We start from the raw sequence: 27710 nt of genomic DNA on the forward strand, positions 1-27710 counted from the left end.
AACCAGGGCACAAAAGGGGCCTTGGGATCTTCATCCTAAATAATAAAAAGACTTGGGCAATTCTGCGTAAGTTTATCTTATATATACCATGGTCTGAGATTTCTTGCTCCCCAAAGGCGAACTACTTGAAACTCCTTCCATGGAATCCAGGGAGAATCTGCTGTCCCTCCAGCTCATCATACGTAATTCCCCTCTTCTGCGACTGCTGCCAAGTCTGCTTCAACGTCGTAAACTCTCCCATAGTTGGGACAGGATGACCCCCCCTCTCGAACTCATTTTGCGTGTAACCCTCGCGCTTCAAAAGAGGCGAGTCAATCGTGTTAAGCACAAGGTCATTCTCTGCGCGCGAGAAGTACAAAAGACCAAGACGATCTACGTTGCGCTGATCCTTGGGAGGGACAGATACCTGAACATGTTAGACGATTACGTGGAGAGGATGGGTTTGGCTTACCCGATGAATAGTAGACTGAACATAACCCCCCGTAAGAAAACTCAACGCATCACACGCATTAACCGTCAAACTCCCATCAAGAGGCTTAGCCCACTTCCAATCACCAGTCTTGTGATCCTTAATCTGAAGACCAGCTACAGGCTGACGAAAGAGAAGAGTGTATGAGCCAAGATCAGTATGGCCTCGGGACCAAAGACCGTCTTCGAGCTTTTCAATCTCTTCGGGGGAGAATTTCCCGTATTTCATGTAGCGAAGGTGGGATTCGTTGTGGGTTCCCCATTTGTGTAGGTTGACGAGGTGGTCTTCTGGGATTTGGAGGGCGAGGGCTGTTAGGTGGTAGAGAGGGTCGAGGACTTTTTCGTGGAGGTCCTTGATGTGTTAGTTTGGTTGGGAGGAGGGTGAATGGGTTGGGGTACCTTTGCGAAAGAGGTGATTTCATCGATGTGGTCCTTTAGTAGCTTGGGTACAGGCTGCGTGATCTTTCCATTATCCGCTACAACAAGTCAGTACTGCAAGCTCATTTAAGTATCAGATCAACTTACTGGCCATATTCCAAACCTCAGTCTTCTCCTTCACACCACCCGACAGAATCCTTCGCCCACCAGGTCTGTACCCATTATACTCCCCCGCATCAAGATCAGGAACATACTTGAGCTTCTCTTCGATGGGGAGGTTATAAAAGGCATTACCAAGAGCGAATTGTCTGTCGATGGCAGATTGGGGAATATCGAATTTGGTTACGTAGAAGAAACCTTTGGTGCGGATTGCTTCGATGAGAGTTTGGGCGAGTTCGGCGTTTCCTTCGGGAGTACCGTATTTGGAGAGGTCAATATTTGCCACTGCAAGACTCAAGTTAGATGCGGGGTGGATATGAGGAGATGTGGAGAGACATACAGTCTGCCCAGTCGAGATCTTCCTTTGTCTCGGGGACGTAGGAGTACTGAGGAATGTCTGAAACGGCAGAAGGCATCTTGACCAAGTTTATAAGTCTAGGTGTAAGTTATTGTCTCGAAATGAGTGCTGGAAGAAGATAGTCAAGTTGATATATATGCGCGACATTTATATGCTGACATATCAATGGAGATAGCGATGTCGTGATTGACTTCTCCGCATGAGATGCCACGCTGTGGAGGGGAAGATGTTTTCCGATGTTGATCGACTGCTTGCTCAATCTTGATAACGATGGCGCAATCTGATCCTGGGGGCTTAGTCAGGATAGCAACTTCAACAACGTTATCTTGAGGCTTTTGATTGCTTGAATTGCTCAACAACTTGGGTTCAATCTTTCGCCAACTGGAATTCCTCTCATTGCCAGAGTGAAGTCATAATACTTGCCTCTTCGAATACTGTTGAGCTGTTCATACTTACACGGACTCCGCACCCTAACCGACTTCTATCCTTTGAGTTTGTATCTAGACTCATGGTACTGGCAATTTGCTAACAGTGTTTGTAGCCATGAGAAATGACAAATTCTTATATTGACTGAAATTCGAAACCATGCTCTTTCGAAATAGCGATTGGAAAATGAAGATGCCCTGCGCCGCATCTAGCTTGGTCAGAATGGGTTAGTGCAGGAACATAACAGGTGGGCCCATCCGAGTCACATCAGACCATTAAAGCTCTCAACTCCAAGTCAACATCACCAACTTCATTTGAAATTCACAAAATGGCCTCCGCAGCAACTCAGCTACGACAAAAGTCATGGAGACGAGATGAGTTTCTCATCTCGACTGACCCCTCGCTGATCCCAGTCAAAGAAGTCATCAAAGTCTTTACTTCCAAGGAATTCTACTGGGCGAAACCTCTCCCAGAAGATGCCACGCGCGAAATGCTCGACAATGGCCTCTGCTTCGGTCTCTACGACACAGACACAGACTCTCCACCGCCATCTCCCGGCAACCCTATCAAGAAGAAAGTGTCCGGCCCCAAGTTCATCGGCTTCGCGCGCTGCATCACAGACTTCACAACAGTTCTGTACATAACCGACGTCTGGGTCACCCCCGCCTACCGCAGCGAAGGACTAGGCACGTGGCTGATGGAATGCGTAAACGAAGTCGCCGAGTCAATGCCTCATTTGAGAAAGAGTATGCTTGCTACGGGCGATTGGGAAAAGAGTGTTCCGTTTTATGAGAGGGTTATGGGGATGAAGGTTACGGAGGGGACGAGAGGGGAGACGAGGGCGATTATGGAGAAGAGAGGGAGAGGAAATCCGAGATACGAGGAGAAGAAGGAATAATAGAGATAAATAGATCTTAGTTTCTGGTAGTTTCCCTATGTTTATCACTGCATTGACCTTCTTGTTGTATCATGTCATGAAATCACGGTTATAGGGATGTCATGCCCGAGGTTGAGTGGCCAACAGAAAATGCGGGGTTACCCACTAAGTTCTAACCTCACATCATACATCAACCACCAATTTCATCGTCCCAGTCCACAATCTCGCACCACATAAATACGAATCTATTATAAATTCAGCCAAAATGCCCTTCCCAAAGCTTCCCCCAAGAGCCGCCTACATCAAACTCTCAAACCCCACCAAGCGAAACGCTCTCAGCATCCCCGTACTCAGAGACCTCAAAGCCCAGCTCGACAGCGCCCTCACGCTGAGACCCAGCGGGCGAGCAGGCCTGCTACCCAGATTACTCCCTGGTATTCTCAAAGAGCTCGAAAAAGCGTCTCAAGAACGAGATCAAACCTCAGAGGAATGGAGGAGGTGGGACTGGCTCGTCAGCGCATCTGAATGGAAGAAACAGCGTGCCGGTTTACCTGATGTTCTGGTCCTTCGGAGCGAAGGCCCTGTCTTCTCGTCCGGCCATGATCTGAAGGAGCTGTCGCAGATGAGTCGGGAAGATGTCAAGACTCTGTTTGACCTCTGTACCCAAGTCATGATGACTATTCGGAGGAGTCCTGTGCCGATTGTCTGTCCGATCCAAGGCCTCGCCACAGCAGCTGGGTTCCAACTCGCCATGAGCACCGACTTCCCCATTGCTCTGCCAGACACACAATTTGCCCTGCCAGGCGCAAAGATTGGATTACCTTGCACGAGTCCCTCAACGGCAATTTCACGACGTTTTCCCCCTGGCGCAACATACCGAATGCTCGCGACGGCAGAACCAATTAAAGCATCGGACTACCCGGAGGCCGTCGACGTTGTCAAAGTCTTACCGGGGCAAGACCCTGAGGAAGCTCTGGAGAAACGTGTGGTTGATGTGGTTGAGCGGTTGCTTTTGATGTCGCCGCCGCAGCAGGCCGTAGGGAAATGGGCGTACTGGACGCAGTTTGGATTTGGAAGGACGTGGGGTGATGGGTATGAGCAGGCTGCTCAGTGGGCGGCTAGGGTTATGGCGTTGCATGCGAGGAGTGAGGATGCGAAGGAGGGTGTTGCTGCGTTTTTGGAGAAGAGGGAGCCTGTTTGGATAAGCAGTGGTGAGCATTAGGCGAACGGGGCGGTGATTGATGTTGATACTCCTGCAGTTGAGGTCGCTGATCCTGTTACGGAGGATGCTGCTTCGTCCACTGACGCCGATGCCACTGCTCCTGAGGCTGGGAATTCCACAGTCGAGAGCCAGATACCCGAGACTGATGTTGATCTTCCTCTTAAGACAGATCGTGGGTAAACTTGTCACTAAGGCCCTGATCTAATCGATACGTTCGGCACACTCGATACGATCTGTACCAATTTTAGTGACTTTGGATAACCCATAGGTACCAAGCTAGGCCTATTAGTGTCGCGTACCCACATTCCGCGCTCCCCCACCTTATGCGCACTCCCTGCGACCGTAATTTCCCAACCCCTTAATTGTAATTCTTCTCAAAACACCATTAAATAATATCAGAAAAAATCCAAATTTTCACCATGGCGACTCCTGAAGAAGCTCGACAGAATAATCTCAAAGAAATTAAAGAACGGCTGAAAAATGGCAAGTCTTTGCGCCATTGCGCAACCTTATACGGGAAAAACGAGTCTACGCTCCGTGGTTAATTGAAAGGCGCCCAGACAGATCGAAAAGGTCAGGAAAGCCGTCAATTGCTATTGCCTATATAAGAGAAGGAAATTGCTGACTTTTTAAGGCACGAAGAGCGTTGTGGGCGCGCTCTTTCGAGAAGTGACCCACGTGATCTCGCCAACGGGATCACGAACCCTGACGCGATTGGAATCACCATCGGGCGCAACTGGCCAGACAGATTCCTATGACGCCATAAGGATATTAAAATGAAGCCATCTACACATTTAGAAGCCGCTTGTTCTAACGATACTACTCCCATCCTCCTCTGACGCTTCTACGATATGTTATTGTTAACTGTTAAAAAATTGGGGATTGGACCGGCGAGGATGTACAATATGGATGAATACGGACTTCAGGAAGGGCTTACGAAGTCAGGGAAGGTCCTTGGTGATGATATCACGAAGCGGGCTATCGTTACAGAGAGCGATTGGCGCAATTGGGTGTCGATTTTGGAGTCAGGAAACGCAGAAGGAAGAAGACTACGTCCGACTGTAGTTTTCCAGGGAGATTGTCTCCAAGAACAGTGGTTTCTAGAGGAATTTCCCGATTGGGGATATGATATCAGTGAGCCGGGCTGGGCAACTCAAGACATATGTCTGAAGTGGCTGCGGGAGACCTTCCTGCCGGAAACGAAGCCCGAAAACCCGCTCGATTGGAGACTTCTTATAGTCGATGGATTCACCGGTCACGTCTCTGTTCAATTCCGATTTATGGCATTATTTCATAAAGTACAGATCCTATATTTACCGCCGCATTCTTCACATGCCACTCAACCGTTTGACGTTGGTGTTTTTGGCCCTGTGAAGGCAATTTTCAAGCGGCTCGCGAAGCCGTATGCCGGCTTCAACGCCACGGCGCCAATTCATAAACAGCGCTTCATTCAGATATATAAAAAAGCTACAGATAAAGCAATTACAGCGCATAATATACAAGTAGGCTTTAGAGGCGCTGGAATCTGGCCAATTTCGTTAAAAAGGGCGTTAGAAAACGCTGTTACAGCTGACCAAGCACCGGCCCAAAATGACGCCCCCAGGACCCCTCAACACCAAAGGGTAATATCACGGGTTATGCCGTATACACCGAAGAATGGAAATGAGCTATTATCTCAGTTACAGGAGCTCCAATCGCAAAGGGAAGGGTATGAGAGGAATCTCCGTTACCTGGGGACCAAGGCAGCCGAAGAGCTGGATCGTTTGAAGGCCTAAAACACCATAGAATGGCAGAAATCAACTTTCTTACAGATGGAAATAGACTCGCAAAAGCCACAGCCTCGACAGAAGGTCGTTTGGCACCCCCAAGCCCGTTATCCGGGGCGCGAGGAGATTCAACATGCCCGAAAGCTGAAAAACGAGAGGCTTACAAAGAAGCGGAAGAGGGAGGCTGAAAAAGGAGGAATCTAGGAAAAAGAATGATACCATTGTAATCCCAGACGAGAGGCGATCATAATGCCATTTTGCGCTATTTAATTTACGTACGAATTGATTGAGATATTATACATTGAAGTCATCACGATAATTGAAGGTGGTGCACGGAAGGGGGGTGTGCGCGGAATGTGGGTACGCGACACTAGGTTAGTTATACAGGCTGTACGGAGTAGGGCCCGACCTTATAAGACAGGTTAGTCACGTGACCTAATTAGGTAGGCCTGGTTATATAGATCGTATCGAGTGTGCTGAACGTATCGATTGGATCAGGGCCTAAAGACTTGGCTTGCCACACAACGATACCAGGTTCAAATTCGGCATGATTGTCCACGTCGTATAACCTTCGCAAGAATAGGAATAACAATTCTTTTAAGCTACATTACATAACCCGCCGGGTCCGACGTTCTAACATACTGCCATTTAGGGGGCAATACGCAAGAGTCAGAAGGCCAATACGCTCGTAATACTTGTGGCCCTGCCCATGCCGCTGCTTCCGCTCCTGTTCTTGGATAATGAGCACAATCGTATGGTGAAGGAAGAATCCGTTCTTGTCGTTATCGTGGGCGAGGTATTCCATATCCTCCGAATTTCCTAATACTATGCCTGTCCACTGCTGCTGTGGCAGCGACGACGTAGGCAGATCCTTGCTGGTGAGGAAGAACTCACCCTGACATACGTCCTCGCCAGCAATTACCATACCGATCCACGTATCGGGCCGTCCGTCATACTCTCCCTTCCGAAATCGTACTGTGGCGGCGCTAGCCGTGATCTCAAGTATATGCTTCTGTCCGGTTCGAATATCCGGATCGCTCTTGTCGACCATCCGCAATTGATTATAGCAGCGGCTCCACGGCACTGCGACCGCGTGCTCTCGGCCGTCAGGAATGATTGATACTTCTATCGCGAATCCATAAGTTTGCTTTATGGGATCCATATGCCGTTCCGCGCCAGTGACCACGCCCTGCCATCCTGTCCATGACCAACTCGGAAAACCTGGCCGTCGATGGGCAGTCTCTTCAAGTCGCCAGCACAACCCGTCGACAAAGCCACCGAGGCTTACAGCGGGGTTTATATCAGTACCACAGTTGTCGCCAGATACTTTGGTCTTTCGTTGTCCCCAATTTCTTGTGCCAGGGCGAGGGTCGTCGAGGCGTAGAATGGGGACGCCGCAGATATGGTAAATAGGTCTTGTCTTGTGTTGAGCAACCAAATTGAAGATACCAAGCATGGCATTGAGGGTGTCTGATTCCAAGGTAAGCTGTCGTTTGCTATAAACAGCCAAGAGGTCAAAGAGACCAATACCAGTATGGGATGTGTCCATCCCGGGAAGCCTGTATGGCTGATACATCCAAAAGGGCTCCATGAAACGCGGCTTGTGTCCAGATATACGCTGCTCAAAGCCACGAGGCAATCGAATTGCCTCACGACATAGCATGTTGCGACACTCATAAGACATCTCATGTTCTGAGAAGTAAAGACGACGCCGTGCTAGTAGTCCCTCCTGATATGTCCATGCTCGAGTTGCCCAGGTGGAGTTGGAGCCCACGTGGTGGGAGGGATCTGGAGGAATACTTGCCAGCGCGTGGCCCTGGATAAAGGCACTGGGTTGCCGGTTTCTCGGGCGTCCTGGGACACCGCGTAAGCCAGCTGATGAATCCTCACCAGCGGCTGCAATTAGAGTCACCTCGGCATTGGCATAAACAAGATGCATATGTCGTAGCTGCTCCTGCTTAACGGCCTCGTTCCCTTCCTGCACAACGCAATATCGATCTACCCATAGATACGTATAGCCCAATTCTAGTGTCACGCTCATGGCGTCCTCGATAGTTGGATCCACTGACCCGTCTCCCTTTCTGCCGAGGCTGTCCTGCTGCTTCTGTTTCGCCGATTGCTGACTACCTTGCGACTTGCCCCATACGTAGCTCAAAGCTACATATGGCGGTGGATCGCCAGTTTGAGACCCCCAGTGTTCTATGATCTGTCGTGCTGAACACTCTATGAGAAATAAATGTGGAACAGTGGCTGCTCTACGTGGGTTGCACCCCCCTCTGTGGTTCTCGCGACACAAACTTATCCAATTTCTGGCTATACTCCAGTCAATTATCTCGGTACCGAGCTGCATGATAGTCACAGCGCCTTGAGATGGACCATTACTGCCGAGGCGGCCAATAACGCCAGAAGAGAAAGCGGCTTTGACAGTATCCTTGTCACGTCCTGGTGGACTTTCACACCAAGAATAAGACTGGACTGGATCCACCTCGCCAGCAACCAATGTGCTGGCAGGCACAACGGCAAGTAACATAGTGTCGACGAAGCGTTTGTATCGAAGGTCGAGCCAGTGGGTCTTCTCTGCATGGCAGAGCCAAGATTGTATCGTGGAGAAGCTGACTAGCTTGTGCCCTTCCCTGAGGCTCGTACGAGGATATACAGTAGCAAACAGGCGGCACAGAGGACAAGACCTCTTCTTCCAAGTCTCGTCGACTCTACCTAGGTCGGCGATCACCCGCCCTCGGTAATCTGTATGGCGTGTCCAAAACACGGAACCTAAGTCGATAGCTGAGCATGACGCGCATATGCCTGTTGTACTTTTTGCCAACTCGTCGATGTAGGTCTGTTGCTGGCCTAGACGCAGGCGGTGCTCCCTGAGAAGTTCCCATCGTAAAACACCTTCAAAACCATGTGTCACGAAAGGTCGGTGGTCATAATCAGGTTCAAAGCTTGTGGAGCTAGTTCCGCTTTCCTGAGATAGTGACCGACGATGTCGCTGCTGTGGTGGGATGTACTCAAACACATATCTTCCACTAGGTGAACCGCCCTCATCAACAACAAAGTTCTTCCCAGAACTACGAGGTTTCACAGACTCAACTGAATCCGTGGCACCTCTGGCGCGCAAGAGTGCCACGGTGTCCATATTGCCTATTTTCATTGCAGTATCGAGCGGGCTGTCAGTGCCCTCAATTGGGGGTTGATTCACGTCGAGATCTGGCCGAGACAGCAGAACCTCGACATATTCATTGCCATGGTCAGACATAATCGCTAGAAGGAGCGGCGTACTGCCATAATTGTCCTCAGCATTAGGATCAACTGTGGGAATCCTAAGCAGCTGCTGCAATACTTCTTTCCGCTCTTCTCTTGCCCAACCATACTGGAGACCATTCTTCTCAAAAACCCACGACAGCGGGCCTCGACCGTATATATCCCGCGCGTCAGGATTGACGTCTTCGATTGAAAGAAGGCCGTTAACACACTCTATGTTGGCAGCCTCTGCAGCGAGAGAGAGTGCTGTCCGCCCCTCGTTGTTGGGGTGGTCGGGCTTGATCCCCGGAGCCTCGAGAAGCGCCTTCATTATCTCAATTTTCCGCACATGTGAGATAGCCGTGTTGCCATCGTGATCTTGCATGTTTGGGTCGGCCCCAGAAGCCAAAAGAAGCTTGACCATCCCAGCTGCGCCTCTAGATGCAGCGCCCATTAATGCTGTCTTACCGCGGTCGTCCTGGAAGTCTACATCGATTTCGGGAGCGGAAAGCAGCACTTGAGCCGTACTGACGTCGTCTTCGGCGTCACAGCAACCGGCCATAAGCATGAGTGCTGTACTTCCAAACAGATCACATACAGTATTAACGTCAACCCTCCCTTTAGCTAGCAGTGTCTGGGCCACGTCCGCGTGGCCTTTTGTGGCTGCTTCTCCCAACGGCGACCATATCGCGGATCCTCCCATCGAATCAATCTCAGGGTGACCGAGAAGAGCCACGACAAGTCCTAAGGCACCATTTTTAGCCGCGTATAGTAGTGCTGTCTGGTCTTCTGAGTCCTCAGTATTAACAACAGTCTGGTCATTGGCGAGCAGCCTGTTGATCACTCCCTCACGCAGCTGCCAACCACCAGGACCATATCCACCTGTAGGATCTGTGGCCCAGATAAGTGGCGTTCGCCCCTTGTTGTCTTGGCTATTCGGGTCGGCTGCTCCAGTCGCTAGCAGTTCTGCCACCACAGCCTCGAAACCACTCTCGGCTGCAAGCGAAAGAGCGGTGCGCCCTTCCTCATTCTTACAGTCAACCTCAATTCTGCCATTGGCAACCAGTGTCTTGTCCACATCAAGGAAGCCGCCCTGGGCAGCAGCGGCAAGTGCCGAGTCGCTACGGTCTGAACTAACGCCGGGTCTGATCTCGTCCAGACCTAGCAACAAATGGACTGTGTTAAGATCGCCCCGCCTGGACGCTGCCATCAGTGGGCTATCTTTAACCCAACTCAGCGCTTCTCCTGCGTAATATGAATGAGTCGCGTTGACATCGGCGCAGTACGTGGTCAAAAGCTCTTGGACAATTCGAGAGCAACTAGCCACCACAGCGAGAACCAGGAGCTTCGATACAGGTTCCATGGGTTCCTTGGTACCGTTACTGTCAAATATGTGATTATCATAGTTCTTACCAGCGGAGCCCTCAGCATTGGAGTCCTTGGCATCGGAATACTCTGCGCAAGAACCATCAGTGCCGTATCCATCAACACCCTCAGAAGAAGAGTTTTCAGCATCACAGCCATCAATATCAGAGCCACTGGCGCAAGAGAAATTCTCGTCAGAATCCTCGACGCAAGAGCCATCATCACCGGAGTCAGCATCTTCATTGTCGTGCCCGAGGTTGCACTTATCCAAGAGAGCCAAGGCCACATCTTCAAATGCGCTACGAATAGCAAGGCCCAATATACTGAGGTTGTCCCAGTAAGTCTCAGCGGATAGTCCTGTTCTTAGGCACGGATTAATGCCATCTGTGCGTGATAGCAGCTCGGCCGTTTCCTGATGACCCTTCTTGATTGCGATAGATAGGGGTGTATCTAACCTGTTCTCCTGGGGGCAGATAGGTCGCGAGTTGACATCTGATATTTGCCTACTATTCAGTAGCAAATGAACGATTGGTGTATGGCCGTGCCGAGCCGCGTGCCATAGTGGTGTGATCTGGTTGAAGTCTCGGAAGTTGGGGTTGGCACCATGGGCAAGCAACTGCTCCACCACAGCGGTATGTCCCTTTTGGGAGGCGATCGTGAGGGGCGTACAACCATCGTAGTCGCGTGCGTCTATGTCGATATTGAATTCGGGTGAGCCTGCGAGCAGCTTCGCAACGGTCACGATGTGGCCGGCCTCTGCTGCGCACGCCAGCGGTGTCCGACCTTTGTCCTGGCCCTCGTTATTCGTGCTATCGACTAAGCCAGCCATTTTACTCGATCTCCGTCGTTCGGGGTCGCTTTTTCGTCTTGCAGTATTAAGTAGACCTTGTCGACGGAATGTTTTGAGGGAGTCCTTTTCCAGCTTATACGTCGCAACGGACTTGTCTGGATAACTGGCGAGGGATAGGCGACCTAGGATAAATAGCTCAAGAGGGGTAAAGTTGGAAATACCCGAAGGAAAGCTGGGCAGAGTAGGCACACGGCACAGTGCCCATATATAGTACCCCAAGCGGAAATGCTCGGCTGAGGCGCCTGCATGCCGCCAACGCAGGATGTATATCACTCGCTGTCTTGTCATAAGGTGATTGGCTACAACTCCGCCCTCCCCATCAATCTTCAGGCAGCAAAGTAGTTCTGCCCAAGTAGAACTACATTGGCCGCATCGGATGAAGTCCTAGCTTTCTGGCTTGGTCAAGACCTGTGAGCCATACACAAGACCACGAGATGCGAAACAGATCCGTGATCCGAAAGTTTTATAAAGCACTTGAACTTTGCGGAGGCATAGCGTTTGACATTATGTAGAATTTTGAATTCTTTCATCTTACTTAATGCCACGTTGGCATTCTCCCTGCAATTCAATACCTTGTATCATCATGCGTTAAGCTAAGTAAGTCAGGTACGGTATTAGCTATCGTTTCTTTTGGTAGAACGAGCGGTACTCTCATCTGCAATGCCACCAGACTTATTTCGTCTTACTCAAGCTCTCCATATCTGTTTCCGAGTCACTACCGTACCCATCTTCGCCATAGCTATCATAACACAAAGGCTTATTAATATTGCTGCTCTAAAGGAAACCACTTCTGGATGAGATAATGGGGGCTGTTAATGCGATACCTAAGTTATTGGTTGGATCTTTGAGTGCTTATAGACCTTTTTAAGGTCTTCTAGACTTCTACTGCTTGTTTCTTCAATCCAATGAACGTAATGGCGTTGAGAACGGAGAGGACACCTAGTAGTTCTCTTTCGTGGAAAGTATCATAGATCTCTGGTAGAAGAATTGAAAAAAGCCGGCGAAGAGATATATAGTGATAGCTATTAAAGTACCCTGGTTTGTCTTAGGATTGGCTGATGGTGGATCTAGCCGGACTTACTGCTTTATGATGAGATAACTAGAAACTTGGTTAAGTTAATGTTACTGTAGATATTATTATTAAAGGTAGGGCTACTTACCTTTTAAATGCTAAAGTAGATAGGATTAGTCCTAAACCGCTATTAGAGATGTTTCTGGTTTGTAGGTACGGGTCACTTACCTAAACCCTGGATATAAGTAGCCCCGAAACCTGTATTAGGTTAGAAAAGCTCTTATATATTAATTGCGAGAACTTACAGTATATCAAGACTGTTCCTGTAATGTTCTGAGCCTTTATGCTTTTTAAAAAGTCATTATTGTATATAATAGCTGCTGTAATAAGGAACAGGCTTATTGAAATAGCCATCTAAGTGGTCGATAGATCTTGCGTTAGTTAGCTTTAGGTAAGTAAAATACAGCTGAGAGGTTACTTGCTTCAGAGCAAGTAGTTTGAATAGAGAATTCACACTACCTACGCCTTGATTAGTCATTGCCAGACGCGAGGTTCATAAGACACCACGTATCGAATCCGACACTGTATGCTAAAGTTGCCTTGAGGTTGTCGTACGTCCCAATGAACATCTTGTTGGAGTAGAATGCAAAAACATTAACTAGAAGCTGTTAGTAGACTTTGAGAAGAGTGGTCCCTAACGTACCTCCACATAACTGCTGTGCTAGTGAGACTACTCAGGTGCTGTACACCCCATTCCTCAAGAGTCTTGCCTGGGGAAGGGTCCAGTACTGCAGCCTCGATAGTTTTGAGGATGCTTCGGCGCGCCCTATATAGGTGAAAGTGGTTTGATTTTTTCCCATGATATTGACCTGGTCAGACACCCTCCTCTGGGGCTGGTTGGGCCACCAGATTAGGATGAGATCACCCAAGGCGAAGAGCTGACCAAATTCAGTCAACATAACTGACGGCGGCCAATGAGTCAGCACTTACTAGATGAGATCTAATCCTAAGAGGAATTTGAAAGGCACGGACGATGTTGTAGCTAGGAGTCTCGGAGCGCATATAGTATTATAGACTCTGTAGGTTCTCCCTACCTAAATAAGCTTTTAGATATAAATTTTACCTATAAATAACACTTTTAGCTTACTATTTAAATGTTAATACTACGATAACTAACTAATAGCTATAATATAAACCTTATATTATAAGAACTTAAATAATAACTCTTAAGCTAGTCTTCAAGTTATATAAAAAGCTTTAATCCCTTAGCTTAGAAAGGTTAGCTTAATACCAAACACCCAAGGTCTTCAAGATGTTGTCTCCCGCACCAACAAGACTAGTATTTGATCGTGGACTCTCATAGCACCTAGTCACGGAGATGGGTTGTAACAGCGCTGGAACGGCTAGACCCAGAATAAGGCGAAGAACCAGTCGCGGTCTATTTTCTTCATCTTGTCCAAGTATCCAGTGGTACTCGCTATTACCATGTTGATGACAGACCCCGTGAGGATACCATGCAACCCTAGCGGTACTAGAGACGGCCATTGGATACGGGAAGAATCGCACTCACTGCTTTGATACCCATTGCTGGATATTTGTTAGTCCATTCACTAACTGGAAAGAAGCTACCGAAAGGTATAATGATGCATGCGCCAATACCAGCGATGATTCGAACCACCAGTAGTTCGAGCCATGCCTGACAGAACGCAGAGCCAATGGAATATGTAATGATCAACAAGGCAGAAACAGTGAGTGTGCCTCGACTGCCAATACAGATATTGATGGGAAGGGACATGGGCGAACCCAGTAGCGCTGCAGTCAAGCACGGCTTTGCGTTCATGGCCCCAGAAGTCCAAGACTCATCACCTATTGGTAGGTGCAGAGGGTTTGAAGTATGCATAGCGCAGATATCGGCCGCGTGGATTGAAGCTCGAACATGTCCCTGCAGGAAGCGGCAAGAGACACAGTGATGATTATGATTGGCATTCTAGGATGAGAGAAGACATGCTCTCTCTCATCACGAATGCACGTCTTTTCATCCTCGGCGAGGTCGCTGGGCATTGGACTTCGGAGTCCTCGGCAATGGTGTAGTAGTTGAGGCTCTGGGCGATGCTAAATGGTCTTTCTAGTTTATTAACAGTTATGTCAGGGAGGTGCTTAGTAAGAATAGTAAGGGCCTGTCTGACTTCTGTTAAGGATATGGTGTTGGCTATTTGTATGCCAGGGCGGCGAATATTAACAGCAGTTGGCAGGATACCCACAGAGCACGCTTCGATCACCGCCGCGCTCTTTGATTTGCCGTCTTATCCATCTCTCCCAGTCCTCTTTGAACTTATGAAACTTGCCGGAAAGAGACAACGAGGTCCTTCCACCAGCCATGGTCAATCTCGATTAGTCCAAGACAGTGAGTCGGTACATTCGTCTATGCTTTTAGAGAATTGGGCTTGGATTGGATAAATGGCAACTCGGGAAAGATGGTTCAAGAGATGTCATATAACTCCCCAAGGCATACTTCCAAGACGCACAATCGCATGTATTTAATGCTATTAAACTGGTCTGTCGACGAAATCACAAAACGGGCAGTGTTTATAGCATGTGCGCAGGGAAACCTGAGAACTATGAGGAGCTTCCTCGACTCAGGAGCGCACGTGAACGTATCAGTCAACACTGGAGTATGCCCGATCTTGGCTTGCTGATCCTGCGCCGGAATATCATTGACGGGTAGAGAGCGGATGATCCTACACTTGCGTGCCAAGGGTGCAGATCCGGACCAGCAGGACATTGATGGAAACACGGCCAGGAAGGAACTTCGAAAGTTTTACTCGTCGAGCAAGGCGGTGAATAAGTTCCTGTCTCTTGATCCCGCAATGGAGATAGAGAGGTTGGAGAAGAAGGCTAGAGCGGAGAGAAGAGGGAGTAACGCAACTGCGAGCACGACGAGAAGTATGTTTTCATTGGGACGACTTTTTAGCTGGGAGACACGGAGCTCCTCATCGTCGAGTTGACCTCTCAACTCAGATGTTATAGCATACAGGAAAATCCTCACTTTTTCTTTCAGGCATCTACGTATGACATTGTATACTCTTCATTCGGTAGCAGTCTGATACAACGCTGGTAGTGAGCTCTCCCATACGTGAATTGCAAAAGAATCAATGAAATCGTTTTTACTTAGCTGTAGTGTCAGTCTCAGATGTTTATCTAACTGTTCCGCAGCAGACCTGAGTCTACCCCACCGCCTTGTCAAGGAGGGGGAAATGCTCCCTCTTGTTCACTATTGAGTTTTCCTACTCATTCTCGTTATATCTCCTCAGCTATCCCACTGTGCATCAACATTTTCCCTCTGCAGCGCAAAACCTCCCCGACTTTTTCTGATCTCCGACACTTGGCCTCACGATGTCCGTTCCTTCTGCGGCGATTGCAGCTCTTGAAGAGCATGAGTTTGATCTAGAAGCTACCTTTGCTCGTCTTGGTCCTGGCGGGTCTCATTGCCTTAGATGCGAGCTTACCATTCACCGAGATGACCGTCTTGTTTGCGTGGTTGACGAGACAGAGACTTGTTACACTTAGTGTACTTACAGCCATAAAAATTGCACTGCCGTTCCTGACTTTGAAGATTCTCTAAATAGCCGCTTATTATTTCTTGGATCCCACCGGAACTGAAGGCTATAGTCCAGTACTACTAGGATCAGGTTAACCATAAAGTCACCCCCTTCCAACGCTAGCGTGTTATAAAATGCTTTAAGGAACTCGGATCCGCGCTCCGCTCCCTCGACTTCTAAGCAAACCCTTGCCGAATTACCTTTCGTGATCCGACCGGCGTTGCTCCTGTGCTCCAGATCCTGGAGCCTGCTTCTATCCGGAACACCCTACCCTCCTCTACCGAGTCCAGGCCAGGCCGGGCCGGGCCACCTCGCCATAGAGTATCCCCGGGAGTGCAGTGAAGTTGGCATTTTCACTGCGGTGCTCAATGGGCTGACTACCCCTTCCGTTTTGTGATCCTCTCGACAACGTAGCAAAGCAGGTTGAGCGGAGCGACTCACCGCCAAACTTTTGCTATGATGCATCGACGCCAGTAATCTGACCCCCCATGTATCATCGTTTGTTTTGCTCGGCAGGGTTTTTCTCGCCAGGGCCCTGTCCAATCCACTCCTCAGTGCCGTCACCAAATGATAGAAGAGGAGGAGAGTAGTGAGTAATCTAGTTAAGATTGAGCTTTGCAAAGCCATTCCGATGAGTGCTATACTTAAGTCCTAAACTTAGGCCCAAGTATCCTAGCTTAGGCCGAACTTTAATCTTGAGGATCCTGAACTTAGCATGAGATCAGCAAAAGGAACCCTAAAGCTTATGATGATGCGATCATCCTCGAACAGTTAGATTGAGGGACACGGCTGGTTCTCACAAACGCAGGCAACGAATTACTGTGTGGTGTAAACTTTCTATTCTTCTATCAATCTGAACAAACCATAAAGGCCCCTATGCCACAATCTCAACCCGTCTCTTGTTCCACTGATGTGTCAACGCCTTGGCCTTGGGCTGTCTCTTAACCTCATCATATAACCTCGCAGTAAGATACTTGTAAATCCAAGGCGAAGCGCCGTTGTACACAATACTGTGATCACTATCCGTGAACGCAAACATCTTCATCTTCTCAGGCGAAACACCAGCTCCAACGAGAAGATCAATCATAGCAGCAGCATGCTGATAATGAACGTTATCATCGCCAGTACCGTGAAGAATGCTGAAACTACCAGCGATGTTCTTGAAACCATCGACTTTGTGCACGGCTGTCTCGAGATATCCATCCTTGTTCTCATCGAGTGTCTTCATGTAGCGCTCGGTGTACATGGAATCATAGAAACGCCAGTCTGAGACAGGAGCTGTGATGAGACCGAAGCTAAACACTCCAGAGTCTGCTTCCACGGTCTTGGCTGTGAGGTATCCACCATACGACCATCCCCACATTCCAATCTTATCAGCGTCGATGAAACTGTATCGTTTTATCAGCTCTTCAGCAGCCCAGATCTGATCAAGAGGTTCGAGCTTTCCGAGCTGAGATGTAACGAGCGATCGGTACTTGCGGCCTTGCATGGCTGTTCCGCGGTTATCCACGGTGTAGACGATGTACTGCAGTTCAGGATCAGACGAGATGTAAGACTTCCATCCGAGAGATTGGAAAGACTTTGCGACGCGCTGGGAGTTGGGACCGCCGTAGGGAGTGAAGAGAACGGAGTACTTCTTAGCGGGATCGAAGTTGACGGGGAGTTGCTGCATGACGTTGAGGGAGTAACCATCAGGGTGCTTGAGCTCAAAGTATGTAATGTTGGGCATGCTGTACTGATTGATGTTTTTGTAGAAAGCCTTGTTGTCAACGAGTGTGCGGACAGGCTTGCTGGTGGAGTTGGTGGTGTATAGCTCTTGGTACGGAACGTCGGGGCCCTGGTAGTGAAGAATGTAGTAACCACCGCTGGAGGAGAAGGACGCAGACCAGTAACCGGGAGTCTTATCATCAACGAGCGGAGTAATCTTCTTAGTCTCCCACGAGACCTTGTAGACATGGCGCTCGGTAGAGTGTCGCTTCGAAGCTTGGAAGTAAACAAGCTTCTTAGCTGTGTCGATGTTGAGAATAGTAGAAACCTCCCACTTTCCAGACGTAAGCTGAATAGCTTTTCCACCATTGACAGGATGTAAATAAATATGGTTCCAACCATCCTCATCCGAAACATCGACGTAGTAAGCATCCTTCTTTTTGGAACTCAAGGGACCAACGAATGAGATGGAGAGAGTATGCTCAAGCCATCCATCACTACCGTCTCGCTCGCGCACGACCTTTGACTTGAGTGTCTCGGGGTTGACGACGACGTGAGCATCATGGTCCTGAACGCGATTGAAAGCGCGGTAGATGAGAGAGCTGTGATCCTTGGTGACCCAAGCGACTTCTCCGATAATGAGCTCCTCAGGCTCAAACACATCAACAGGAACAGCCTTGTACTCGCCGCTCGAAAGATCAAGAATGTTGAGCTCGACAGTAGGATTCTTAGATCCAACCTTGGGATATCGAAGATCAAGCTCACGAGGATATGTCGGCGCAAGCTTCTGGTTGTCCATGTAATAAGGAATAGTGAAAGTCCCAACACCAGTCTCGTTAAAGCTCAGAAACGCAAGGAACTTGGCATCAGGCGACCACCAAAGCGCCGAGCGTCCACCGTAAATCTCCTCCTCATACACCCAATCAGGCACACCGTGAAACATATCCGGGCCGCCATCACTCGTTATCTGCTCAACATCGCCGTCCTTCCCACGAACGAAGAGATTATTACCCCGCACAAACACAACGGCTTCTCCACTCGGCGCAAACTGCGCATACTGGATATCGCCAACCTGGTCTTTCACGAGCGATTCACTCTCGCCAGACTCAACGTCGAGAATGAAATAATCTGCGAAATACGAGTAGCGGTATTGCTTGGTGTAGTTTGACGCGATGAGAACGCGCTTTGCGTCGCTGCTGATCCAGTACTCGTGCAGATCCTTGGGGAGTTTATCGGCTGTGACGAACTTTGTTGTTTTTTCGCTGACGATGTCTTCGAGGACAAGATCACCAGAATCACTGAGAACGATATAGTTTCCGTCTTGGCCAGCGGAGGACCATTCTACGCTCATGGTAGTAGGTCTCAATTTAGCGCTTGGACTCGTCTCATTGAAAGTAAGTAGGCGATCACCCTCACCAACAGGTTGATGCGGCTGTCGAGGAGGATCAATCGCTAGACCAAGCGGGGCAAGCGCCAACAGAGCGGCGAGTAATTTGGCGACCATGATGAAATGAGGTTGCAGAAGAGAACCTTGAGGAGCAAAGAAAAACAAAAACACGTCGTGGCGTTGCACGGCGTTCTTATAGTGGATAAACTTCCGGGACGAGATTAAGCTTATACCGGGGATCGACGGGGCTAGTGAGATAGGCGCCTTCCCGCAGCGGTTTAGATGTGGAATGCTACAGGGGTATTAGACCTGCCGCTTTGGACCATTTTTACAAAGTTCCCCGTGTTATGTTGCGTTGGCCAAGACTTGGTTTCTTGGGAGGGCGACAAAAGTTCGTGAGGGAGATAAGGAAGGAAGGTTATTGTTGATAAGGTGATGGGATCGTCCTTGAATTAAATTTGGTTTGGAGTAAGCCAATTACAGGGGGGAGGAGCGAGGTTCAGGGTAAATAGTTTGATTGATTGTAATGGGCTCCCCCCTCACATGGATTGTTGTTGATCATCGACCATCAAAACAGTAGATATGGTGGTCCTGCTCTACCCCTCGCCTGAGCAAGAAATGGCTAGAATCGTTGAAGACCGGGGCCCGGTCCTGGAGATGGCTGTAATTGATGACCGACATTTAAGTGACATTTAATGCTAGGACAATCTAATTATCTATAATTGTATCCACTCAAAAATCTATTAACTTTAAGCCTTGCTTGTTAACCTCTTGATACGAATCCCATTGTATCCTTACCTACCCGATTTCAAGCCCGCATTCATCTCTTGTAACAGGATAGACCACTTTTGCTCTCTAAGTAGAAAAGCCGCTTTCTGGCAGGTTCTCTTTTATGCAATCGGCGATATCCCGAACCCCGATGATAACCTCCTGCAAGTGAAAAGAATCCTTGTCACCATCCGAAGAATCTTCATTCAGTCTGTTTACAATTATCTCAAATCGTCCCTTGGCGTCTTGCGGAGGTCGGATGTGTAGAGCACAGCCTACCAGATCTGGTAACCGTTGACCAAGTAAGTGGTAAGCAGTAACGAAATTACCAATAGCTAGGGTATATTGACGGAATCCAAATTCATGCTCCTCGCCACTCTTTGGAAGGACGCTTAAATCATCACTAACGCCATATTCCAAAACTAACGGGCGCTGCCAATCACTTGGTAAAGATAGAGTGTGGCTAAAGCGGTGCAGTAGGTCTATGATCTTATGCCTGTCGTTGCTCCAATCGGTAGATATACCGTGGAGGCATTGCATCACAAACCATGAATGCAGAAGCCTTGTTTCATTTCTCACGTCACGTTGACCTTGCGAGGAAACGTCCTGCCGCCCTCTGTCAGTCTCACTTTCCAGGCGGGTTAGGACGTAGTCAACAAAGTTCAAGCACGACCCCATTGCTATAGACCCGTTATAGTTCACCAAGGCGCAAAGCAGAGCAGGAATAGCCTCTAGCAGAGAAACATCAGACACTTGGTCTAGCAGATCGCTAAGAAGAGCGCCTGAATTGGCTGTCCTGACGACATGTTCAATGAAGTCCAACCCTCTCGAGTTGGAAGGATATGGGGCCAATATCGAACCCTCCAAATGTAAGTGATCGTAGTAAAATAATCCACGCTGCTGCCAGTCCCTCAGTTCCTTGAACATACTATTTCGGAAATACATGTCGTAATCGGTCCAGTTGAGGGAAATATTCAACGCTGGAGGCCGGAAGAATTCACAATTGGATCCCGAACGTGTCCGTTTGCCTGCTATCTGCATATCGTAGCGCTTTGACTTGTAGCGTAGAAATCGGGATTTGATTAGGTGGCCGACAAGCAACCTTTCGACTTGTTCAATTGTTGACCAGTGACAGAGCGTAAGACATTGGCGTCCAAATTGCGTGTCAGTCATGAAGTCGAATGCACATCTGTGTATGAAATCGATCCTTCTCAGAGAATACTTGTAAAGAGCTTCGTTTCCAGCACAAGGGCGATCGACGTCTTCGGGTGTCGTTACTTCAAGGAGACCTCGGCAAACCAACCGCAATCGGTCCTGCACTCTAGCACATCTAGCCAGAAGCTCTTGTACTTGTATTTGTCCGCTTTCTCTTAATACAGACAGGAATGGCTTGTCCTCCAGGGCTGTAGCCATGACAAGTGTGGATCGCATCCAATGAAAAGGTATCATCTCGGAACTATCAGTATAGCCGGAAACCCCGATCTTGGTTGCCGTAAGAACTAAATTGAAGATGCGAGAAGCATCAAGTTCGTAAGTTGATAACTTGGCCTCATCTCCGGGGCGACTCCACATGTCGACCAAGAGGTCGTGTAGATCTGATGGCGTCTGTGCGAGTCGTTCCTCGAATTCGTTGGTGCCCCCTGAGCGTATCGCCTGATTGAGGCTCTTGACTACCAAGACCACCCAGAGGAACACGCCGTTTGCTTTTTGTACGACAGTCAATAGAAGTCGAAAGCGATGATGAGAACATAGACCAGATAATTCTAGCCTATTCTTTGCATAATGGCGGATGTCGTTCTCATTAAGCCGATGGGTTCTTAGGCGGGGTTGACCTGCAAAAAACCTGATAAAAGGATCTTCTTCCCTACTGGATGCACACAGCTTGATGTTATCGAGTTTAAGCAAGTCGTAGATAACTTGGGTATTCTGATTGTCACCGAACGGTAGGTCCTCGAATTCTTTAGCTTCGTCCAGTCCGTCAAGGAAAATGCAAAACGTGTTGCCTGAAAACTTGATTGCCCAGCAGAGGGCCTTCTTTAGCTCATTCATATCCCAATCTCCATGATCTTTCTTATCTTGGATAGTCGGCTGTTCGGCGCACAACCGCTGGGCGAGACCACGGTTTCTGTGAAGCAGTTGATATAGAAGGGAACGTGTCATGCCTTCTACATTCTTCTGCAGTGGCTGCCCTGGTTTCCAAAAATAGTGGGTAAGGATCTGTATGTTCCTATGCTGGGCTTGCAGATGTTGCAACGTGAGGGGATTGATCGCAAGGAATTTCATAAGCGAGCTTTTTCCAGAAGCGGGCTTGCCGCTAACCCAGAACTGCTGGGCACTCGACTCTAGCCAGGCAGGAAAGCAATTAAGATCTGCTGGCCTTGTCGTATTGGCCGGCATTGGTGAGTCTAGCGTATCGTCCAGGTCCTCATCATCGTCCAGGTTCTCAAAGACCCAATCAAAGGTTCCAGGATAGTTTTCAGAAATGTGATTTTTTCGGCTGTTCATTTCAGGAAACCGGATGCATTGGAGCAGTTCATTGTGCTCTTTCTCGAAGTTCCTGCTCTGATCGCGTCCGGCTATATCCTGAAGTTCCTGGGTCATCGAGTCACGGAAACTGGAAATGGCACCCTGTGCAGTGGTGAAGCCTTCAATAATGACTGCACGTGTCGATTTATGCTCCTGGGTAACTAGGTTTCTTGTCTTGAGTGACTCGATTGAAAGTTCGGAGACCCGTGTGCAGCCATCAGCCAGCTGTGTAATGATTGATTGAAGGCCGGTATCGAGTTTGTTAAACACATCTTTTGAGCTGATTTCTGCGGCCTGTGACTGGCTGCATATGCGGTGCAGCACGATACCATGGAGAAGGCTCTCGTATCTCTTGAGATTTGTCTCAAGACTTTCTAGTTCCTTTCCTTGCCATAAAGATGCTAAAGCCTTTCGAAGCATATCAACCTTTCCGCGGAATCCACGTCTGCATGTATCATCAATATGAAGCTCGGAGAATTTTGATTGCAGCTGGGTCATGGACTCTTCCAGCTTTTTGCCGATGTCAATTATCTGCTGTTGGTCTCGGGTCGACGGCAGAACCTGAGAAGTTGAGCTGTTCATATCATCGAAGCAAGCTTTCGCGTTTTCGAGATAAGCTTTCAGCCTGGGGTCAGGGCTGTGTTCATCCCGAACGTGTTTGTAAACTTGGAGGATATCTCTGCCGAAAGTGACGATCTGCATCGCATTGCAGAGAAATCCTATGCCTGCGATCGCCGCCTCGGCTCCCGACATTTTTTGCGTGCTCTTGGGAATGTGTGATGAATTTTATCGGATTTAGAGGAAATTTTGAAGAGTGAGAGAATGAAAAAGAAAAACGATAATGCTGAGTTGGTGGAGTGCGGGGTGACGTGTCAGGGCGAACCAGTTTGCGGCTGAGCGAGGCAGACACTTTGTAAAATATTGTATTGGAATTGTTTTTTTACGCGACATGGACAACATTGACCTGTCGTATTTTCCCTAATCTGCATAAGGCTCACAACGCAATTAAGCCCAACATTTGATTTTAACATCAGATGAATATATGTACTTGATCTTGTAACTATATCACAGCAAAGGTAATTTTGGGGAGGTTTGCCACGTCTAGATGCTCTTAAAGACAGAAAGACTTGACAGAGCCTTTCCAGGCCACGAGAACAAAGTGTTGGAAGGGCACGAAGAACCAAGAGCCTGGTTGTTCATCCAAGCAGGCTCCCAGTAGTACAATCCAGCTCCACCCTTGACCTTGCTAACAATGCTAGCAACCTTCTTGATAAACTGAGTCTGCCCATCAGCCGAGAAGGGAATGTTCTTCATGTCGCTGGGAAAAGGCTGAGCGGGCGAAGGGCAAGACGTGGGCCAGTCAAGCTCGCTGACAAAGATTTGCTTGCCCCATTTGTTGGCCATGTTGGTAAGAGACGTCTCGAGCGCAGAGAAAGTAGCACCTGATCCATAGAAGGGATAGTATGACACACCCATGGCGTCGAAAGCACCGAGGGTCAGACCCTTTTGGTTGAGGACTTGAGTGTAGAAGTATTCTTGGGTACCCCAATCCCAACCCTTGTCGAGATGGATCATGATCTTGGGCTTAGGGCTGATGGAAGAATCTTTGATACCGTAGGCCGCAGAGTTGAGAAGACGGCCGATGTTGTAGTAGGATTTGGTCGAACCGGTGGGGAAGAGAAGACCAGCAGTGATCTCATTACCAATGGAGATAATCGCAGGTGGTACACCAGCTGACTGGAAAGCGTTGGAGACCTGCTGAGTATAGTTGTACAGTCTCCACGACAGGTTATCGATATCGGTAGGCCATCCGGAGGGAATAGCCTGGTGGCCGGGATCAGCCCAGGTGTCGCTGAAGTGAAGAGTCAGGTAGACGCTCAGGCCCGCGGCTTTAGCACGCTTGGCGAGCTTGAGATTGTAGTCGAGGTTGTAGTCGCCGTTGGAAGGGTTCACCCAGACTCGCTGACGGACTGAGTTGACGCCATTGGCCGCGAGGATTTTCTCAAGAGGTTGTGCGGAACCGCCGGCAGTGTATTGAATGCCCTTTTGTTCCTCGAGAAGAACAGAAGACCAATCAACGCCCTTGTAGGTCAAGGCCAAAGCGACCGAATAGTAGGATAGAAAAGCCAGGAATCGAAGGAGTACCATTTTGACGATCGTGAGAGAACTCAGAATAGTCAATCTTAGCTCATGGGATAGCTCTCTCTTAAGTAACAGCTGACCATCCCTTTGTTGTACCATAAATACGCGGAGCTGTGTAGGATCGATACAGGGGTGTTCGTTATTCCTCCAATCATGACTCGGATGAAGGATGTTTCACCAATTATTCCGACATGGGTCTAGCGCTCCTTAATGAACGATGAAACCTCGTGAGAGAAAGTTCGGAAGAGAACTACCGTAATCGGGTGTCTAGAAGCGGAGCTAGAAGTGCCGGCTCCGAGGATTGACGTGCTATAACGGGACTTGCGCATATTGGTTATCCGCTCGAATCGGCGTGCGGAAAGAAGAATGTTATAAAAATAGTGGTATAGTAAGAGGTAATACTTGTTTTAATAGTTTTAATTTATCATAATAAATTTAGTAAAATATTAAAACAGTTAGCCAAGACAAGTCAGTCAGGGCCTAAGGATTTAGCCGATCATAGAAAAGGCTGGTATCTGTGGTGGATTTATATGTAAGAAGCGGGTAACCCCATTAGCATACTATATTATAACCAAATTTCGATGCAGTGCGTGGAACTCTGTTTTCCCCACTGCACCCTCTTTGCCTGGACAATGGATCCACAAACCCCGACTTCAGCGACGCACACCGTGTCGCGTTCACGTGGTAAACAGCCGGGCGAATCCCTTTACAACGCTAAACTAAGGAAGATGAGGAAGGCCAAAGGGCAAACGAGATCCTCCGATGAATCCGAATCTGAGGATGAGATTGAGCCAGGTCAGTCTATGCATGGCCCAGGATACACCTTTTTGCTTAACTGACTGAGCAGGCGCTGTGGTTCTACATAAGATGTTCAACCGTAAAGTCATCTTACATGCCGATAAGACTGTTACCAAGTCTGGCAAACGTATAGCTCTGGGCGAGGCAGAGGCGCTGAAAGTCGCTGCTCAAACTGGAATACCAGACCCATGCGTCCGTGAAGTGCACACAACTCCTGACGGTCGGGGTCACATACGTATGGACTATATACAAGGCCAACCTCTTGATAAACTGTGGCCCGACATGTCGGTTCAACAGAAGAAAGATATCACGCGGCAGCTTCGGGAACTGGTAGAAAAGATGAGATCGTTGACTCCTCCCGCCCATCTTATCGGGGCTTGTGACGGCATCGAAATCCGGGACACGAGGCTATACTTCACCTACCATTCCCCGCCTTGTCGTGATGAGAAGGCCTTCAACGAGTTTTTGCTATCGTCCCTCTACAAACACACACCCCCGCTCGTGCGAGAAGCCTTCTCACGGCGACTGCGAACCAATCATCGCGTTGTCTTTACCCATTGCGATCTCACGCCGAGGAACATCCTGGTTCAAGACCAAAAGATTCAAGGACTTGTTGACTGGGAGGACAGCGGGTGGTATCCAGAGTATTGGGAATATGTCAAGTTTTTCCAGCGTAATTCTGATAAGGACTGGAAACAGTATGCTGAAGATATTTTCCCTGAGCTGTATCATGACGAACTCGTCGATTTTATTGCCATGTCCAAGTGGCAGAACTCGCAGCTATAACTCCCCTGTTAAGCCTTTGACGTGATAGAAGTAGTGCGTAGTATTGTCAACAGGCACGTACCAGAGTCCAGTGTACCCGTACTTGGAAAAGTCCACTGGATCGCCCCTGTAAGCAGCGATGTAGATCTTGTACTTGGTCTTGCTATGCATCTTGGCTGAGGTAACCAAGAAAGAGGATTGAGGTGATTTACTGTCCTAGCTGGATCTCTTGGCACTGCCGCGTTAGAGCGACGGTGAGAGTTACAGTTATATAAGCTAGGTTTGCCAACAAACACTTCGTTAATAGATGCTGAAGATTCTGTTTGATTAATTAAGCGCAGACTAAATGGAGCTATTTATTCTCAAACATATCTTAAGTAGTGTTTTTGTTCTGCGGGAAAGAATGTCCCTCGAAATAACCCTGACACTTGAGGCGTTTCACGAAGCGCGCGGTACCAGGTTGACGGTTATGCTCATGAATTTGTGATGCTACCCCATAAGTCAAAAAGAGGCCGAGTGCTTATTTAAACATGTCCTAGAAGCGCCATGATGGATCGACTCGGAGACGTACAAAACTAGGCCAACTCCGTACAAGGCAATAGAAAGCTCTAGATTATTACCGGGGTGAAACCCTGAATGGGTCGAGGATGAGTTTCGGGAATTGAAGAACACTTGGTAGAAACGTTGTATATATTTAGTAGGATACCATTCTTGCAATTCATTCCACAGTACTTCCAATAATATTCATCCATGCGGAGTCTCTTTCAACTTGAGAAGTCTGGCAGTCCCTGGCCAGATACTATACACGCCCAGATTCATATAAAAACACCCAATAAACAAAATCTAAACTCATTCAACACCACGACACATAAAAGCACGACGCCGTTCCTCCATATCACGGATCATGTACCGTGAGAATTCAACCTTACTGTTCGAAGTAGCGATCATGCTTGCCCGCTTCCCAGGGAGTAGCTTGGCATCGTAGCAAGCATACAGTGTAGGCAAGATCTGCACCCAACGGTCGCGTATCCGATGAGAGCACCATGAAGGAACCACTCCTCGAAGATCCCAAAGCCGCCACTCTGTCTGCTGCTGCCCAGACACGTCTCTCCAGAAACAATCTTCAATATCCCTCAGCCTGTGAGGACTCCCGCTGGCCAAGAGCTCCATCAGCTGGAGATCGTGAACCCCAGCGAGTTTAATCTTGAACTCGCTGTACAGTGCATCAGAGTTTTTCTTGACATCGAAAAAGACCTTGATGATATCCTTGGACTCCAGAATACCCTTGAGAGTCGTCATGCGCGAATTAACTCGCCAGGAGGTCGTGGCGCCGAGCCAGTACACATCTATGAGGTAGACGCGGTGAGAAACGGCGTTGTAGATCTGCAGAATGGAGATTCTGGTTCTGTTTCAGATATAATTCCTGTCCATAGTGATGAAGAGACGCGGTTTGAACTTTGGGATATTATCGAGATCGTAGAGGAGATTGTACAAGGTGTCGCAATTATCGATCCAGATAATACGTGGTTCGGATTCATAGGTGGGTATAATATCGCGTTCTGTTTGGGGATCCATGGTCGGTATTGTGTGTTGTGAGATGAAATGGAGAAATGGGATGGGAGTCTGGTGATGGAAGAAGTTTCGGTGGGATGGAAGTTCTCGATGTGTTTGCGAAGGGTCTGGGTGTCGCGGAAAGGGGTATTCTAAAATGAAGGCGAAAGAATGTAACGAGCAAGAGAGGGCTTGTGTCCAGAATGAATGGCAACCGATACTTGCTCGCGGGAGACGAGGGCGGGATTTTATAGCTGTTGAAATTAGAAGGTTTTGTTGCAGTCAAGACTTATGGCCAAGAGCTTATTCCGGCAGAGAGAACCTAGATATCAGAGTTTGTTAC

At 48.5% G+C, this 27710-nt stretch overlaps 9 protein-coding genes across 9 annotated transcripts; 3 read left to right on the forward strand and 6 right to left on the reverse strand.

Annotated features, from left to right (window-relative positions):
* Positions 1–121: 121 nt before the first annotated feature.
* Positions 122–1421, reverse strand: FTJAE_7208 (gibberellin 20-oxidase; the record flags this gene model as incomplete). The annotated part of the gene is made up of 5 exons (XM_037353902.1): positions 122–406; positions 452–820; positions 868–944; positions 994–1290; positions 1346–1421. 5 exons carry the CDS (start codon positions 1419–1421, stop codon positions 122–124), a joined length of 1104 nt encoding a protein of 367 aa, XP_037205693.1.
* A 696-nt stretch (positions 1422–2117) lies between these two features.
* Positions 2118–2687, forward strand: FTJAE_7209 (GNAT family n-acetyltransferase; the record flags this gene model as incomplete). Its single annotated transcript, XM_037353903.1, has 1 exon — positions 2118–2687. The coding sequence occupies one exon, from the start codon at positions 2118–2120 to the stop codon at positions 2685–2687; it is 570 nt and encodes a 189-aa protein (XP_037205694.1).
* A 244-nt stretch (positions 2688–2931) lies between these two features.
* Positions 2932–4068, forward strand: FTJAE_7210 (enoyl hydratase domain protein; the record flags this gene model as incomplete). Its single annotated transcript, XM_037353905.1, has 2 exons — positions 2932–3877; positions 3926–4068. The coding sequence occupies 2 exons, from the start codon at positions 2932–2934 to the stop codon at positions 4066–4068; spliced, it is 1089 nt and encodes a 362-aa protein (XP_037205695.1).
* Positions 4069–6261: 2193 nt separating this feature from the next.
* FTJAE_7211 (ankyrin repeat-containing protein) lies at positions 6262–13186 on the reverse strand (the record flags this gene model as incomplete). The annotated part of the gene is made up of 9 exons (XM_037353906.1): positions 6262–7853; positions 7953–11284; positions 12194–12211; positions 12273–12303; positions 12353–12382; positions 12430–12470; positions 12828–12950; positions 13004–13062; positions 13115–13186. The coding sequence occupies 9 exons, from the start codon at positions 13184–13186 to the stop codon at positions 6262–6264; spliced, it is 5298 nt and encodes a 1765-aa protein (XP_037205696.1).
* Positions 13187–16597: 3411 nt separating this feature from the next.
* On the reverse strand, positions 16598–18934 carry FTJAE_7212 (dipeptidyl-peptidase 4; the record flags this gene model as incomplete). Its single annotated transcript, XM_037353907.1, has 1 exon — positions 16598–18934. The coding sequence occupies one exon, from the start codon at positions 18932–18934 to the stop codon at positions 16598–16600; it is 2337 nt and encodes a 778-aa protein (XP_037205697.1).
* A 738-nt stretch (positions 18935–19672) lies between these two features.
* Positions 19673–22864, reverse strand: FTJAE_7213 (uncharacterized protein; the record flags this gene model as incomplete). The annotated part of the gene is made up of 1 exon (XM_037353908.1): positions 19673–22864. The coding sequence occupies one exon, from the start codon at positions 22862–22864 to the stop codon at positions 19673–19675; it is 3192 nt and encodes a 1063-aa protein (XP_037205698.1).
* Positions 22865–23212: 348 nt separating this feature from the next.
* Positions 23213–24259, reverse strand: FTJAE_7214 (arabinogalactan endo-1 4-beta-galactosidase; the record flags this gene model as incomplete). The annotated part of the gene is made up of 1 exon (XM_037353909.1): positions 23213–24259. The coding sequence occupies one exon, from the start codon at positions 24257–24259 to the stop codon at positions 23213–23215; it is 1047 nt and encodes a 348-aa protein (XP_037205699.1).
* Positions 24260–24885: 626 nt separating this feature from the next.
* FTJAE_7215 (phosphotransferase) lies at positions 24886–25837 on the forward strand (the record flags this gene model as incomplete). Its single annotated transcript, XM_037353910.1, has 2 exons — positions 24886–25048; positions 25101–25837. The coding sequence occupies 2 exons, from the start codon at positions 24886–24888 to the stop codon at positions 25835–25837; spliced, it is 900 nt and encodes a 299-aa protein (XP_037205700.1).
* Positions 25838–26665: 828 nt separating this feature from the next.
* On the reverse strand, positions 26666–27391 carry FTJAE_7216 (uncharacterized protein; the record flags this gene model as incomplete). The annotated part of the gene is made up of 2 exons (XM_037353911.1): positions 26666–27215; positions 27273–27391. 2 exons carry the CDS (start codon positions 27389–27391, stop codon positions 26666–26668), a joined length of 669 nt encoding a protein of 222 aa, XP_037205701.1.
* Between the last annotated feature and the right edge of the window lie 319 nt (positions 27392–27710).

This window comes from Fusarium tjaetaba (genome assembly GCF_013396195.1).
Source record: "Fusarium tjaetaba strain NRRL 66243 chromosome Unknown NRRL66243_c0000143, whole genome shotgun sequence".
Lineage (NCBI taxonomy): Eukaryota > Fungi > Ascomycota > Sordariomycetes > Hypocreales > Nectriaceae > Fusarium > Fusarium tjaetaba.